This window comes from Centrocercus urophasianus, unplaced genomic scaffold (genome assembly GCF_019232065.1).
Source record: "Centrocercus urophasianus isolate 14NV4802_14NV808 unplaced genomic scaffold, USGS_Curo_1.0 seq_38, whole genome shotgun sequence".
Taxonomy (NCBI): domain Eukaryota; kingdom Metazoa; phylum Chordata; class Aves; order Galliformes; family Phasianidae; genus Centrocercus; species Centrocercus urophasianus.
In genome coordinates this window covers 2,798,888-2,813,922 of record NW_024884955.1, presented here as the reverse complement: position 1 = coordinate 2,813,922, position 15,035 = coordinate 2,798,888, and the positions used below count along the sequence as shown (strand labels likewise).

At 45.5% G+C, this 15,035-nt stretch overlaps 1 protein-coding gene across 1 annotated transcript; it reads right to left on the bottom strand.

The window, feature by feature from the left end:
- Positions 1 to 9,319: 9,319 nt before the first annotated feature.
- Positions 9,320 to 13,713, bottom strand: HRH3 (histamine receptor H3). The gene is given in 6 exon segments (XM_042832266.1): positions 9,320 to 11,618; positions 12,440 to 12,606; positions 12,855 to 13,073; positions 13,076 to 13,121; positions 13,124 to 13,209; positions 13,650 to 13,713. Coding segments are annotated over 6 exon segments (1,449 nt in total). The 3' UTR covers positions 9,320 to 10,751.
- Between the last annotated feature and the right edge of the window lie 1,322 nt (positions 13,714 to 15,035).

Sequence of the window (15,035 nt, the reverse complement as noted above, 5' to 3'; positions counted from 1 at the left end):
GAATTCGAACCAATTTCATCTGTGTGAGAAAGTGAAGGTGTGCCCTTTTTTAAGAGCAGCAGGTTTTTGTTCTGAAAAAGTGCAAACGTAACTTCAGTGCTTGAATTATTAAGTAAAAAAAAGTAAAATGGGTAATTACCTCTTCTAAATTCACTTCTGAGTAATTGCATCTCATTGGGTGTGGGAAGCAATCTATGTGAAATAAACAATGATATTGTTCCAGGTATGATCAAGGAAAAATAAAACCGTAAGTATTAGATCCCATAGGGGCTCTCATGTTTTGTTTCATGCTTGCTTCATCCCCTAGGATTTACCAGACTGAATGAGGCAGAAGTTAATATTCAGTTCTGTTGTTTTGATTGGTTTTGTGCAGCACTATTAGGCCTCTGTGCTCTTCAGCAACATTTGACTTTGCAGCTGTTTGGTACTTACAGATTCTCAGTGTTCTGTCTGAATGTACTTGAGAATTTTGAGAATGACAAAGACCATTTTGAACACCCTTCACTTAGAGATCTCGCACTGACTTCTAGTGCTCACACCATCTCAGTGCTTTCACTGGAGAACATTTTGTGTAGTGATGTGCAAACAGCACAGCAGGTTGCTGGGCAGCTCAACAGCACGTCCTGTGGATCGTGTAATTGGTTTCTTTGTTCTTAGACTATATAAATCTATATTGGATGAAGTAACCTCCTGTGAAAGGTCTCCAAGGTAATGCTGGACGGGTGTGACTGTGCCCAATGCAGAGCTGATAGTTTGGGTCACCTTTTTCAGTAGTGCTCCTAAAGTATTAAGGTCTCTATTATGATGGTCTCCTGTACAAGCTACTTCTTACAAGGTGTAGAAATGAGGAGTAACCTCTGATTTTTCTGAAAATAAGGTATTTACAAAGGAAACTCCACTGGTGGGAACAGATGAGAAATGGATAGTGATAGGACAAGGGAGAATGGTTTTAAACTGAGACAGGGGAGGTTTAGGGTGGATATTAGGAGGAAGTTTTTCACACACAGGGTGGTGAGGCACTGGCACAGGTTGCCCAAGGAGGTTGTGGATGCCCCATCCCTGCAGGCATTCAAGGCCAGGCTGGATGTGGCTCTGGGCAGCCTGGGCTGCTGGTTGGCGACCTGCACACAGCAGGGGCTGGAACTGGATGAGCATTGTGGTTCTTTTCAACCCAGGCCATTCTATGATAAAAAGAATATTGCCAGGAAGGTTCAGTCTCTACTGCCCTACCACCAACATCCACCTCTGAGGCTGTGGGACAACCCAATAAAATAGGAGGCATTACTTTTGAAGCAGCCCTCATAGTATCTTTTACTGGACCCACTGTGTGATGCGTGTAGGGAGAGTGGGTGAGTGTTCTGCTTGGCACTTCTATCCACCCACAGCCCTGTCACTTCCCTGAATGGGGATTTAGATCCCTTCCGTTGCTAAGGAAGTGTGATATCTTTGTGCACGTGGTATAAATTAAAGCTGCTCCTGATTCTGCTTGACTTGATCCCAGCATTGCAGTGTGCCTGGCCTTTAAAGCACGGCTTTGTTGTCTTTTGTCTTCCATAGTGCAGTTTCCAACTTTCTTCCATTAAGTTTCCCCAGCTTTTTAAACAGGGATTGGTTGTTCTTGTGCTATAAAGGTTTGGAAGGACTGAAGTTATTCATGTTCGTGGGGCAGGTTATGTGTGTGTGCCAGTAATGATAAGGGATGATTTGGCAACCTTGATAATAGAACAAATTCACCTTCAGGCTGCACTCCTGATTTTTTTCTAGGCAGTTCTGAGGGTTATTATGTGGGATGTGCCCATTTTTTTCTGACATACAGCTGGTAGGAAAAAGGCAGAGATTTTTATCAAGCTTTTAATGCTGAGCTTGTGTTTGTCCTTCGTTTTCCCACTGAGAGTAGTTTTTCATCTCCTCTTTCTGTGCTGTAATAGAATTGTCCAAGGCAGCCTTAGCAGTGTTTGATTTCTTGCAGGTTTTTTTTGTTGCTGTTTGGTTGGTTGTTTTTCCTCTGTCCTTGTTGATATGAAGTACTGCTTTGAATCCTTGGAGTGAGCATTCCTTGGCTGGGCTGGTTTTTGCTATGCTGTTACATCACCAAGATAGAAATGTTCATGTGGCCAAGACACCAGGCCAGTCATATTACTGGACCATATAATTACGGTTTAAAAACTTGCTCATCTCTGCATGCTCATTTTCAGTAAGAGGAAATGGGTAACTTTGTTACAATCCATTTTTTTCTGGTAACATGCCATTAATTTTAATTGGAGTCACTCTGGCATAATGCATTGGTGACCTTGGTCCAGACTGTTGGGTTTTTTTAACTGAAATGAAGCATTGCAGCACATTCAGATTTTATGTCCTGGATACTGGGTAAAATAAGACACACAAAACATGAGAAGCTTTATACTTATTCATACATGCTGAAAATGTTCTATAAGGCCTGAATCACCTTTTAAAATGAGTAATGCACTTAGATCCAGATATATTAATGCTGGTTACAAAGTGAGACTGAACACCAATCGCAGAACAAATTATCTTCTGTTGTTCAAATCCTCTTTCTCTCTGTAAGCAGAGAAGTGCACGCTGGGTGCTCACCGTTGATATCTTAGGAAGGGTTTCTCTGGATTTTACCACCACATGGAAAAACTCAGTCACAACAATGTGTCTTTTTTTGTTTGAATCTTGACGCTCGCTTCCTCACTGCTTAATTTCCATTGAGGAAGGAACGTGGCTGTTCTCCCAAGGATGTGTGAATTCCCACCCAGTGCGTCCTTTGTGTGCACGCTCATCAACCAGTGGTAGGAGTTGGTTATTAACTGTCCCCATCTAGATAAATTAATCTTCCACTGCAAATGGAAAATGCTTATGAAGAAAAATATTTGTATGAGGCAGTGTAATTGCTTATGTGCTGATTGTCAAGATGATATCTGTGATGGTACAGATGGGCTAGCCATATTTTGATTATCTTATTCATGCAATCATACTGTTGGGTAGCTATTCATTTCCTGCTGTTTTCTGCTGTTAGGAATGAGGGAGATGAGTTTGGGCAGCTAGTTTGCTTTGTCCAGACAGGACACACATTTATCACCTGCGAAAAATAACCTCTAGAAGGGCACTGCCTGAAATTGGCGTTTTTACTGGATTGTTTTAGAAAATATTTGTCTGTGCCCTGCTTCACATCTGTGGGCTTTCAGGCTGTTTCCCACATGCAAAACAGGAGTTGCCACATCGTCACGTACAGTTCATTAACTGGTACTGTTCATTCATGTCATTATCATTACGTGTTCCAAAGGTAGCGACTCGTTGTAATGCTCACTAAATACATTCAAATGGCTCGTGAAACTCGTTAGCGTGGAACAGTTCTACAATTCTGTATTAAGACTAAATGGAGTTAGTGCTACAGGAGTTAATTTCTTAATGTGTTTAGTCTGGAACAAAACCAATATTACACGTAACTGCTAGGTTACTTCACCAGCAAAAGTTGAAATTTGCTTTTAGTGAATATTGAAGCTAAAAATGGAGCTCTGCCTGCTTTCACCTTAATACAGCCCCAGTTTTTATATATTAATGGAAAAAATAATTGACGAGCGTCACAGATGTAATGGAATGAAGAATAACTCGTTCAGTGCTCTGTGCTTGCTCTTCTCCCTGATGATTAATGTATCCATTTTTCTGGTGCAGTTTGGTGGGTCCTGTCAGAACAAATACCTCCTTGGCCATCGTGTAGCTTGCATTTAGGCTCGTGATGCCCGTGTTTCAGCCCGCTTTGGTGTGGGGGAGGCAGTTCTGTTGCATTACTTGCTGCCTTGATGTCTTCTCATGCCACATTTATGAGTGATCAGTATTGATCAGAAATTGCCATTGAATGGCCCTCTATTAAGTGAGTGCTAGGTGAATTAATTGCTGAGATGAGAACAGTTATTCAAGTGACTTGATGTGAAGACCTTAAATAGCTGATTTTCCTGTTCTTAGTCTTTCGATCACTGAACTGGGGCTAGCTCCCAAGGAATGAATGAAAGAGGATTGTTTTTCTTGTTTGTTCCAGGCAAATTACTGAGTGAACTGTGTTACCAGAAACCATTTTTGAGATGGTCATTTTGAAACAGCTTGGGAACATGTGGGATTTCCAATGGGAATTTCTGAGGGATTTCAGCTCTTAATGAATTGTTCTGCACGCTTCTGTCCACATGACTTCTTCCCAATGAGAACCTCAGAAAGGGTATGGTGGGCATTTTGATCCTCTGCTGAGTTCTGATCTGCCTTTCTGCTCTGTCCTTGTATGTTCAACCTCAGTCTTTGCCTTACTCTGGAATAAGCATCAGTGTTCTTCTGTGCGTATGGTTCTATAGAGTAGTTTGCAACCCTGGTATAGATTAGAAGTATTAGCAGCATCAACAAAGAATTTTCCCACTTGTTACTTTCATGAAAGCTCTGGAATAACAGCTTAATTCCAAGTCATGAGAGTGCTTAACTTAGGCTGCGTGCCAGTATTTTACGTATCATTGTATCCACATATATTTTGAATGCAAGCTGTATCAGATATTAAGCAGTGTTTTAGCTGCAATGGTGTATTGAATTTGTGCTTTTTAGGGAGTAAATTATTTTCACAACAGAGGGTAATAGCTCTGCTTTGTGAATCTATCATCAGCTCAGGAACACTGCAGGGTCTGTGTGCAGCTTAACATTCAAGGAATTCTCTGTGCAACTCCTGTCATTGTTTGTTGTTCAATAAACAGCTTCTAATGACTGAAGCTGTGTGTGAGCTGTTACTTAACAGCTAAAGTGTTTGCCAGAACTGTTGTTGCCCTTCTAGAAGAGAGCTTGTTGTTTGTGAGTGCTGAGAAGTCTTGAATGAGATGATCAGCTGCAGGGCAGGCAGGTTTCCTTAGTGTTAATTGTGCTGTTAAACATGGTGATAAAAGAATTCAAGAGTCCATACCACATCACAGCTGCTTTTTTATGCCTAAAAGGACCGATGACATGTTGTGGGCCCAGCCTGCCTGTAAAAATTCCACTGTTGTCATGAGCTTTACATTGAGGTGCACAGGATGGATACTTGTGGTGTTTGTGCCCTATGCGCCATCACTCCTCCTCTCATGCTCTGTCCTTGCCATCCCTGATATACAATCATTGCATGTTATGGTGGGGGGCCATGGAATTATTAACAGGTTTCTATTGTATAAGAAAAGCTTGTAGAACACACCAAGAAGTCCTGCTTGGTGCATCTGAGTCACATTTTACATTGTATAGGGCTGTAGAATTTTACAAATGGAAAAATAATAGTCCTGTTCTTCCCTCACAAATGTGCACGCTTAGCACTGCCTATAATCTTTGGTAATTGGATTAAATATTGGTTGTCTTTTATACTCAGTCTGTGTGAGTGGCTTGTAAATTAGGGAGTAAAACTGTGGTTTGCAAATACCCAGTAATAAGCAAGAGCCACGCGTCCTGGACTACAGCAATGAAAATAAAAGCTTTCCCCTTTTTGGCACTCATCCAGGCTGGCTAGCAAATTGTTTTTATTCTTGCCTGCAATTCCTACATTGGAAATAAAGGTAATACTACTCCTCATTTGGCTCCATCTATTTGTAGAGTAAATCATTTAGAGTGGAGATGGCCTCTTTCAAGACTGGGTCTGTGCTTAAAGTTGTGGTGGTATCACTGCACCAGGGCTGGGGTTGTGAAAAACGAATCCTCACTCTCAGAAGCCACGCTGTTGAACTTCTCTCTTGCAAGGCTGCTAATTGAGTGTCTTTCCATCCTAGTTTTGCCGTAAGAATGCCCTTTCACTTATGAACACGGAAGGAAACCATTATATTCCGATTTGAGCAATTACTGATTACATCTTCCCAGTTTCCCTCTTGGCAAATCTCATTATTATCCCAGGTAGGTGCTTTTCATCAAAAGCTCTTTCTTGCGTTCTCTCTTCTCCTGTAGCCTCTCATGCTGGCTAATGAAGCTTCAGCCGTGTCTCTGGAACAATGAAGCCATTTATGGAACTACAGGTTGGGGAGAACAAATAAGAAACTGTAACTAGGGAAGGGCTCTGAAGAGAGGCTATGGGAGCAGGGTCTTCTGCCTGCATTAAGAAATTTTCCACTGTTGGTGGTTGGGGTAGAAGCAGTACGGAGCTACACAGAAAGTAGCTGTGCTGCAAAATATTCTTTGATAGCTTATTGATATGCAAACAGTGCTCTGGGAAGGGAGCTCAGGCCTTGTTTTCTTTTTGCCTTTACATCCTGTGGTTAATGGAGTGTAGGTTTGTATGAAGAGCATTGGCATCACCTCCCAGCAGGTCTTACAGCAGGTCACCTCGCCTGCTTCTTGAAAAAAGAACACAACTGGGGACAATTTACAACTGCGTGAATAGTATTTACTAACACTGCAGGCATAAATTGGGTATTTCTCTCTGGAAATAGCTGTATTTCTTTTTCCTCTATGCCTATGTACTTCCACATACACTTGACGCATATTATGATTACAGTTGGTCATCCTTCCTGTTTTTTATTGAAAACAGATCCAATCTGCTTGGTTTCTGTCAGACAGTAGCAATAGGGCAACTGTTTTACAGGCTTGGTAGCAAAAGTATCCAAGTGCTTTGCTAGGATAGTTGATGAGAAGCCCTGCATTGTCTATGGCTCTGTTGTTTTCACAGTTCATTGCTGATTATGCCTGGAGGCTCCTTAGGCCAAGTGCACATGGACATTTATAATCTGAGCGCTGATAATCAGTGGAATTCACAAGTTCCTTTAGCAGTGTTTGAATTAGTCATCAGCTGCTCTGAAAGTTCAGACCAGCTCAGAAGGCTTCAGTTGGAACACCAGGCTTGGGTGTGAGTTCATATATGGGCGTAAGTCCTTGGTTTTCCTTTGTATTTGGCAAGACAGGAGCTTTAGTTCCAGGAAGGAATGCAAGTATCTTGTCAGAAAAATCTGCCAGGAGCTAAAATAACTTCAGCTAAGTTAAGCTGATTCTCAGAAGTCATTTCTTAGAACCACAGGATACGGAGAGGGGTTTTGAAAATGATGGCTGAAGGTATGTATAACCTCTCCATAACAGTCAAGGAAAACTTCATTTGCTGAACAGTTGACATTTCAGTCCTTATCTCAACCTTTTGGTCCATACAGTGCCTGTGTACTGAGTAGGGTTGTGTGGGAGCATGGCCTTTCAGGGCTGCAAAGGCAAATGTGATGTGTTGTGTGAACTGAAGCTACATGTGCACAGCCGACCTTCACAGCACTTCTCTTTCTCTTTGCTAACGGCTGCAGCGTATCTTGAGCCACTCTTTTACACTTCAAATTCTTCATAATGTTGAAAATCCAAGCCCTGCTCTTTGCAAACCCACAAACCCACGTTGTCCTCCTTCACAGGAATTAAAGAAGCATGAATGTGTTTAATCACTGAGGCACAGGTTTATTTCCAATCATCTGTGCACATGTTGGTACAAGCACAGGCGCGTGCAGTCTCTCCTATAAGAAGAGATAATGACCATGAAGAATTCTACAAGATTCCCAAATTATATTTTCCCAGGAACTACTTTAGCAAAATGATGCACTGCTCCTATCTCATTAAATAACTTCTGTTAACTTGGAGGCTGTTTTTTGCTCATCTTGATATCACTTTGCTGCAATTAAAACATTATTGGTGTGATGGAAACGTTATTGAAATCCAGAGAGATATGGAAAGGGAAACGAGAGAAACCAATGTTCTTCTAGGATGGATGTATGGCTGCAGTTCCCCCAGTTGTTGTCTGAAAATGTGTTGAGCATCTCCTGCACATACAGCAGTCAGAGAGCATGGAAATACCGTGCAAAAGCTGTACGATGAAACCTGTCCATTTCTTTACTCTGTAGGAAGGGACTTTAAGACCAAAATACTTGGTCCATTCTGACAGCTCAGAGGAAAGTGGCACTGGGGTTCTAAATGATACAGAAATACACTGATGTCACTACTGGGACTCGGGGATTCGTGGCACTTGCAGAGATGGCACATGGATTTCAGTGTAGGTACAGTGTGGCCTTATGGATGACATCGTGCGTTTTATCGGCCTCTTAACGCTGTGTTGCTCACAGCTTTAGCTGTTTGACTGTGCAAATATGCAGAGAAAAAGAAATCCCAGCCCATGTCTCTGCAAAGTCAACTTCATTGCTTTTGAATAGAATTACTACCACGGACGTAGGAGAAAATCTGCTCGTCTGCAGGATGCAAATATTTAATTATAAGCTAAGAATTTGAGAATGGAAACAACAGTTTCCAGAATTCAGACAAACAGTTGCAACTTCCTTTTTAAATGCCTTCTTGCTCAGCTCATCACCTGCAGGAAAACCAGCTAGAAGTGGCAACTCTTCTTTCTTTTTCAGTGTCATACAGTGAATTTATACTCTAGAAAGGAACAATTTTACAGAAAGAGGAAAATGAACCTGGTAACTCACCATATGCTCCCTGTTTCTTAGCTCTGGTCTGTGGGTACTGTCTGGTCTGGTCATATAATAACCTGTTTTATGTGTATTGCAATGTGGAGGAAGAAGGAAAAACAGCACCTGTGACATCTCCCTGCTTTATTCTATTATGAAGCTCAATCACCAGTCCATCCTTACTCAGGCAAATGTCTCATATAGGAAAGACTGGTACATTCTTCATTTGTGAATTCATTTGGTCAGGAAGAAACAAACCATAGTGAGGAAAGTATTCTCACATCTAATTTGTCAGAGATCTACCTGTTAGCCACAGAATAGAAAGAGTTCTTTCAGATTAATATTTTCTGTTAAATTTCCTTTCTGGTAAAATGATAGGTAAGTTACCTGGTAAAAGATAGATAAGAGGATGAAAACATGAAAGCCTCGTTTTAATACCAGGTATGACAGAACCAACAACTCCTCCACCCTTTTCTGTAGGTGTAACGTAGCTTTTCTTTTATCAGGCTGGATCTTGTAGCCCTCTCTGTCTTTACGAGCAAATGAGAAGAAATACAGCTGGGAATTGGGCCCTCATTCACATCACCCACTGCAGGGAACCTGCTTTAGCACAGGGTTGGACTAGCTGGTCTCCAGAGGTTCTTTCCAGCCCCTATGATTCTGTGATTATGATTTTGTCTTTTTTTAGGCAGTTGAGTGGATTTCATGAGTCACAAAGGTTTAAGGTAAGCTTTTCAGATGCAGGCTGCACGTAGCATGCTCTGGAAAAGAACGACAGCCGGAAAGCATTAAGTGCCCCGCTCTCACCACCAACTTTGTGTGACATCCAGACCCCATTTAATCAGCAGTAAAAGAAATGCAGCTTTTTCAGGAGCCTTTTCTTTATTGGCTTCCATTGTCTCCTCAGACAAATAGATACAGGTTTTGCTTTCATAATTCATACATGTTGGATTTCACAATTTCTAACAACGTCCTGCTTACCATGAATTATTTGTATAAAAGTACCTTACTGGCGTTCTCAGAAGGTAGTGGACACAGCAAAGTACACGAGGCTCAGCAGTGCATACTGGCACTTCTCAGTACACTTCAAAACATGTATCTGAGTTCATATTTTATGGCCTGATGGAACTCGTCACAAGACTGCAATATCATATACACAGAACAAGACATCATTTAAACCTGACTTCAGATGACAATATTGGTCTACTCAACAAACATCACTGGAATAAAGTAGGATGGCATTTTTGTTTATTCCTAGCAACAGCCAAGAAACTGTTTACGACAGCTAAGTGTAACTGGCAATCACAACATCACAAGCTTGTGGGTACAACTTCACAGCAACTGGGTTTCCATTTATAAATGTAGTCTTCAGACTTATGATCTCAAGCTTCCTTTGCAACACTGTTAAACACGAGTGCTTGCCATGGCAACTGATGATGTATTTGTATTACTACAGCAGTGAGCAGTGCCAGCAGAGGTGGGAGTTGGTCTTTTCTTTGTGGCCATGCTGCCTGTTCCCAAAGAGCTTATTGAGTCTATGTGGGCAAGTATGACGAAGAATGAGATGGGAAGCAGAAATAAAATGCCCAATATCTCATGCTAGGTTAGAGCCCTGGTCTCTTGAATCTGATGTTCTGTCTGTGGAAGAAGCTGGCTGATTGCTTAAAAAAGACAATTAAAAAATGATAATTGTGTTGCTTAGATCAGCTTGACCAAGGTCTCCTGCTATAAAAGGAAGCCTGGCTGTAAGCTCAGTCTGGCTGTAGACTGCTTGGGGCAGAGATGTGCCCCTTCTTGGAGAGTGGAAAGGACCTTGCACCATATGCAATGAGGATCTACATTATGGCTGTAGCTGCTGTAGAAGTAATGATAAATGAGGCATTCCTTCTTTCTGTGGTTCATTCTTGCTGTATCATCTCATAATAACTTAAGTGCAAAGAGAACAAAACAAAACCCATTCTCAGTAAAAATCAGGTTTGCAATCACGTAACCTTTAGTTTAATGATTTAAACATGAGTTTAGTCCGGTGGGTTTGGGGTAGGCATTTATTTTCTGGGTTTCTTATTTCAGCAAAATGTTGGTGCTGCTCAGGCTGACTAGGTGGCAGCAAAGCTCTGCTGTGCAGGTGGAGGACACATCACTGCCTATGGGTAACGTTAAAATGGAAAAAACCCAACCTCCTCCCTCCTCTGTTCTGTTTGGGTTTGTCGGTGATGAACTGGCATAAGTGAACAGTGGTCTCCCAGCTGCCTTCCTCGTGTGCTGCAGAGCAGTGATCCCAGCTTCTGGAGAAGCAATGCTACACCTGTTACAAAGGCTTTCCCACACCCAAGGACTGCTTCATTTCCAGCAGTTCTGCAGGGGATCTTGAGGTTGAATCTTCAGCTTCTTCGGACAGAGGAGTTTAATAAAAGCTCTTCTGAAGCTGTAGTGACAGAGAGGATATAGGACGGGGTTGACAGCTGAGTTGATCCACAGCAGCCAAAAGGAAGTCTCGTACCAGTAGTCAGAGATGCAGTGGCCGTGGCAGCCAGCACGGATGATCATAAGGAGGGTGTATGGTGCCCAGCAAATGCCAAAAACACCCACAATGATTGCCAGCGATTTGGCTACTTTCTTGTCCCTGGAGAGCCTGAAGCGTTGGGTCATGCCATGGGAGACTATCTTCATCCTTTTCTCTAAGGACAGTGCGGATGCTGAATTCTTACAGCCCTTTTTATTGCAGCACTGGGATCTCCCCGAGCTGGCTGTCAGCAGGTCTTTTGCACTGGTGGAAGCTGCTGCTTGTGCTTCACTGTTAGAGAGGCCGAGGGTTTCAGCTGGCTCCTTCTGCTCCCACTTGCAGCATTTCGAAGCAAACTTTGTTTCTGGGCTCATTTCCATCTCTTCAGCAAAGGGCTGGTTGTGCACTTCGTGGAAAACATCCAGGCGTAATTTGGTACGCTTCTGTATGTTCAGGTAAATGCTCAGGTTGAAAAACATTACGCTGATAAAAGGGGTGAAAAACTCCAGCGTGGAGGCTGTCATGAGAAAGTACCAGTTGTAGAAAAACTCAGCATAGCATTCCCCAGTGGGTATGATACTCTCCCCCGAGATGTACTCCCAGCTGATAATGGCAGGTCCATAAAGCAGGAATGCTAATATCCACACCATCACCATCTTCAGCACTGCTCGCCTGGTGTTGCCTTGCTGGGCTCTGTAGGTGACCTGCAATGAGGAAACCTTCCCGTAAGCACGGCCACACACACCAGCTGGTTGAGGCTCTTCACAAACACACTGTTGGCATTTCTGGTAAAGCTACGAGGCAATATCACAGCAGTGTAACAAATTCACATGTCGCAGCACAAGCAATTGCTGGATATATCACACACCTGCCAAGAAGACAGAACCCTCATCTTGTACCTCACCAGAAAGAGACGTGAGTTCTGCTCAGTGGAAATGAACAGCCTTGGTTCAAGCCCACAGTTTGCTGCTCCCAGCCACATGCCTGAGCTGCCCCTGGCTATGCTGCACCTCCTGGGGACAGGCATGCATCACACACCAGGCATTCAGCGCTGCCTTGTTCTGAACCCAGGTGCCGTGCAGCTGACCCATGTTTGTAGTTGGAGTCAAGGAGAAATCAGGCAGCTGTGGCTCTGATCAGCCTGGGCAAGGCTGTTTTCACCACACCTCACAGTGCCCACAGACCTGAGCAGAGCCCTGCTGAAGCTGGCACTGAAATAGGGCCACTGAAATCTCCCTAGCTTTGGGTCTGCAATCTGCTTGTCTGCCCCGGAGATGACAGATCTCTGCAATTCATTGCGGGTCTGCCTTCCTGTCATCTGCAAAGGAACATCTGCACAGTGGGGTCTGGTTAAGTACGCCAGAAACACTCATCGGAAGCCACAACTGAATTAGGTATTTGTGGATAATTATTTCTTTCCAATCACCGGGCTGAATGATTAACAATTTTGTGGACGATTCAGAAAGCTTTTAATTAACAAAGCAGAAGGAGTTATTCCCCTCTCAGCTGCCGTGCCAGGACTCACCGCTCTTGTCACCGAGAGAAATCTGTCATAGCTGATCAGCACGATGTTGAAGACCGAAGAGGTGCAGAGCAGGTAATCAACTACCAGCCAGAGTTTGCAGAGGCTTCTCCCGAAGATCCATCTCCCTGTCAGCACGTAGGGCACGTACAAAGGAATGCAGAAGGCACCTGCAACCAGAGGGCTCCGTTTGTTCGGACACGCGAGGCCGTTACCTGCAGCAGCGCCGCCGCCCTTGCGCTCCCCAGGGCTCTGCTGCGCCGGGCGCGGGATGCGGGCGGGCGCTGCGGGGCTGTGGGGTCGGGGAGAGGCGGCGTGCTGCGGAACGGAACCCCGGGGCTACGGCCGGGAGAGCGGCACGGCGCTGCCCTCGCCACGAAGTTTCGGGCGCGTTGCTCCGCGACGGGCGGCACTTTACCTACTAGGAAATCCGAGATGGCCAGGTTGAGGAGGAAGAAGTTGTTCTGGGTGCGCAAGCTGGAGTCCGCCACGAAAGCCAGCATCACCAGCGCGTTGCCGGCCACGGTGACGGCGATCAGCAAAGCCATGAGGGCGCCCAGCGCCGCGGTGCCGACGGCTGCGAAGCGCCCGGAGGCGGCGGCGGAGCCGTTCAGCGCCCCGCCGCTCTCCATGGCCCGCGCCTCTCCACAGCCGCGGGGCTGCCGGTCCTTCCCTCCCCTCCCCTCCCGGTCCGGCCCCGCCTCCCGCCCCGCTGCTCTGCAGCCCCGCGCTCCCCGCCGCCGCCGCTCCGAGCCTCGGTGCGTCCCGCACCGCTCGCACAGAATGCTGCCATCCACTCGTTCCCTTTTCCCCTCAGTCCCTCGATTCCTCCGGAGTATCCCCACGTGTCCCGCTAGGAACGTCTCTGCATCTCCCCCAAAGCATCTCCCCAGAGACAGAGGCCGTGGGGAGTGCTGACGGTCTCTGCCCCAGTGTCAAGACGGGGAGGTAAACGCCCAACTAGAAGTCAGCCCCAAGAGCCCCCGGGCTGGTGGAGGAAGGCAGCGATGCCCACGCCCCCAAGGGCAGCAGGGGAAAGGTACTGCTGCTCGGGAGCTGCCCTGCTGCAGATCTCACCCTGTCCAACCCACGACCTGCAAACCGGCGACTCACTGCCCTCCACTTCTAGCTGTAGGGAGTCGATTCATGCCTCCTCCTCCCTCCTCTTGCTTGGCTTTTCATAGTGAAGGGAATAACTTTTGCCTGAACGTACTTTTCTGCCGGCAGTACTCCAGGACGAAGCTCTGGCCACGGTAAAAACCACGTATGCAGTGCATGCTCTGCATGCAGCACTGAAAATGCCTTCCGAGTCCCATCAGCTCACCTGGGAGTGAGGGAGGAAGGTGTGGGGTGTGCAGGGCAGCACCGGAAACCAGTGCTGCAGAATCTGCCCCAGAGCCTTTTTTTTTTTAATCTGGAGAAGTCTGATACGTTTTGTCCGTCTTTGAAGAACAGCGAACAAAAAACAAAGCAATGAAATTTTGCAAGCCCAGAAACACCATGAAGCCGAAGCCCGGGGAGCTGTGCCTCTTTCTCATTACTTCAGAAGCCATCTTCACACCAGGAGCTATCAGAGGCTCGAGCAGAGGCTGAAGAAGCTCCAGCATCGCGGCAGCCAGCAGCAGCAGCAGGCAGCATTTCCGTGCAGGGATGGCATTCGGTGGCGCCTCGTTCCATCTCTCCGCTTTCGGTCCGGGCTGGCAGGAATCGCTGCGCCCGCACGGAACCGCGGCTCTGTCCGCACCGCCGCCGCGTCCCAACAGAGGAGGTCACTGTGCGCCCGCGGAGCCGCACACGGCAGCGCTGCCGGGGGCAGAGAGCGGGGCTTTGCGTCGAGTTGTTGGTGGGGCGATTTCTAACAGCCAACACTTTCATCCCGCGGCTGTTTGCGATCTCGTGTGATTTGTAATCTTTAGCTATTCAGCCAGTCGTTAGTGTTCATTAAGACGTCTATGAATTCCGAATGACTGCGTGCATACGGCGGCACTATCACTGCGAGCTGCTCGTTAGCTGTCAGTCATTATTCAGTTTGCTCCATCAGAACAGGAAGCAGAAATCACGCTTTGGACTGAAGATAATTTACAAAGGGATTTCAACATGTTACGTGCACAGCTCTCAATCAGTGTTTAACCAGAGTGATTTGCCTGGCACCTTGAGCCAATAAGGGACAGCAGAGCTGAGCAGAATAGAGTTTTCCTGCTCTGAATGTTTCTTTTTTGCTTCAGGAGGACATCTATCTATCTAATGTATTTCTGGAATCGTGTTGTTAATGAAACAAAGGAAATCACCCAGCCTAGAAGGGCTGATTAGCAGATTACACGTGGATATGTGGTCAGACGGTACGATGGCTAATGTTTTGACCTGGCCTATGCAGTACATATGTAGATATCATGTGCTCATAAGTGCTTATATGTGTTCATTGGGGTTGTCAGTTAGTGTGTTGTCACCTGCCAGGGTTCTCTTCTTGGCCTCAGAGCTCTGCACCACTTAGTCCTCAGGCAGATACAAAAGCGGATAGCCAGTGTAGAGATCCCAGCCCAGAGCTCCCTATTCAACCCAATTCCTAAGGGCTTCTGGGATGTCTCAGCTGAGTGCAGTG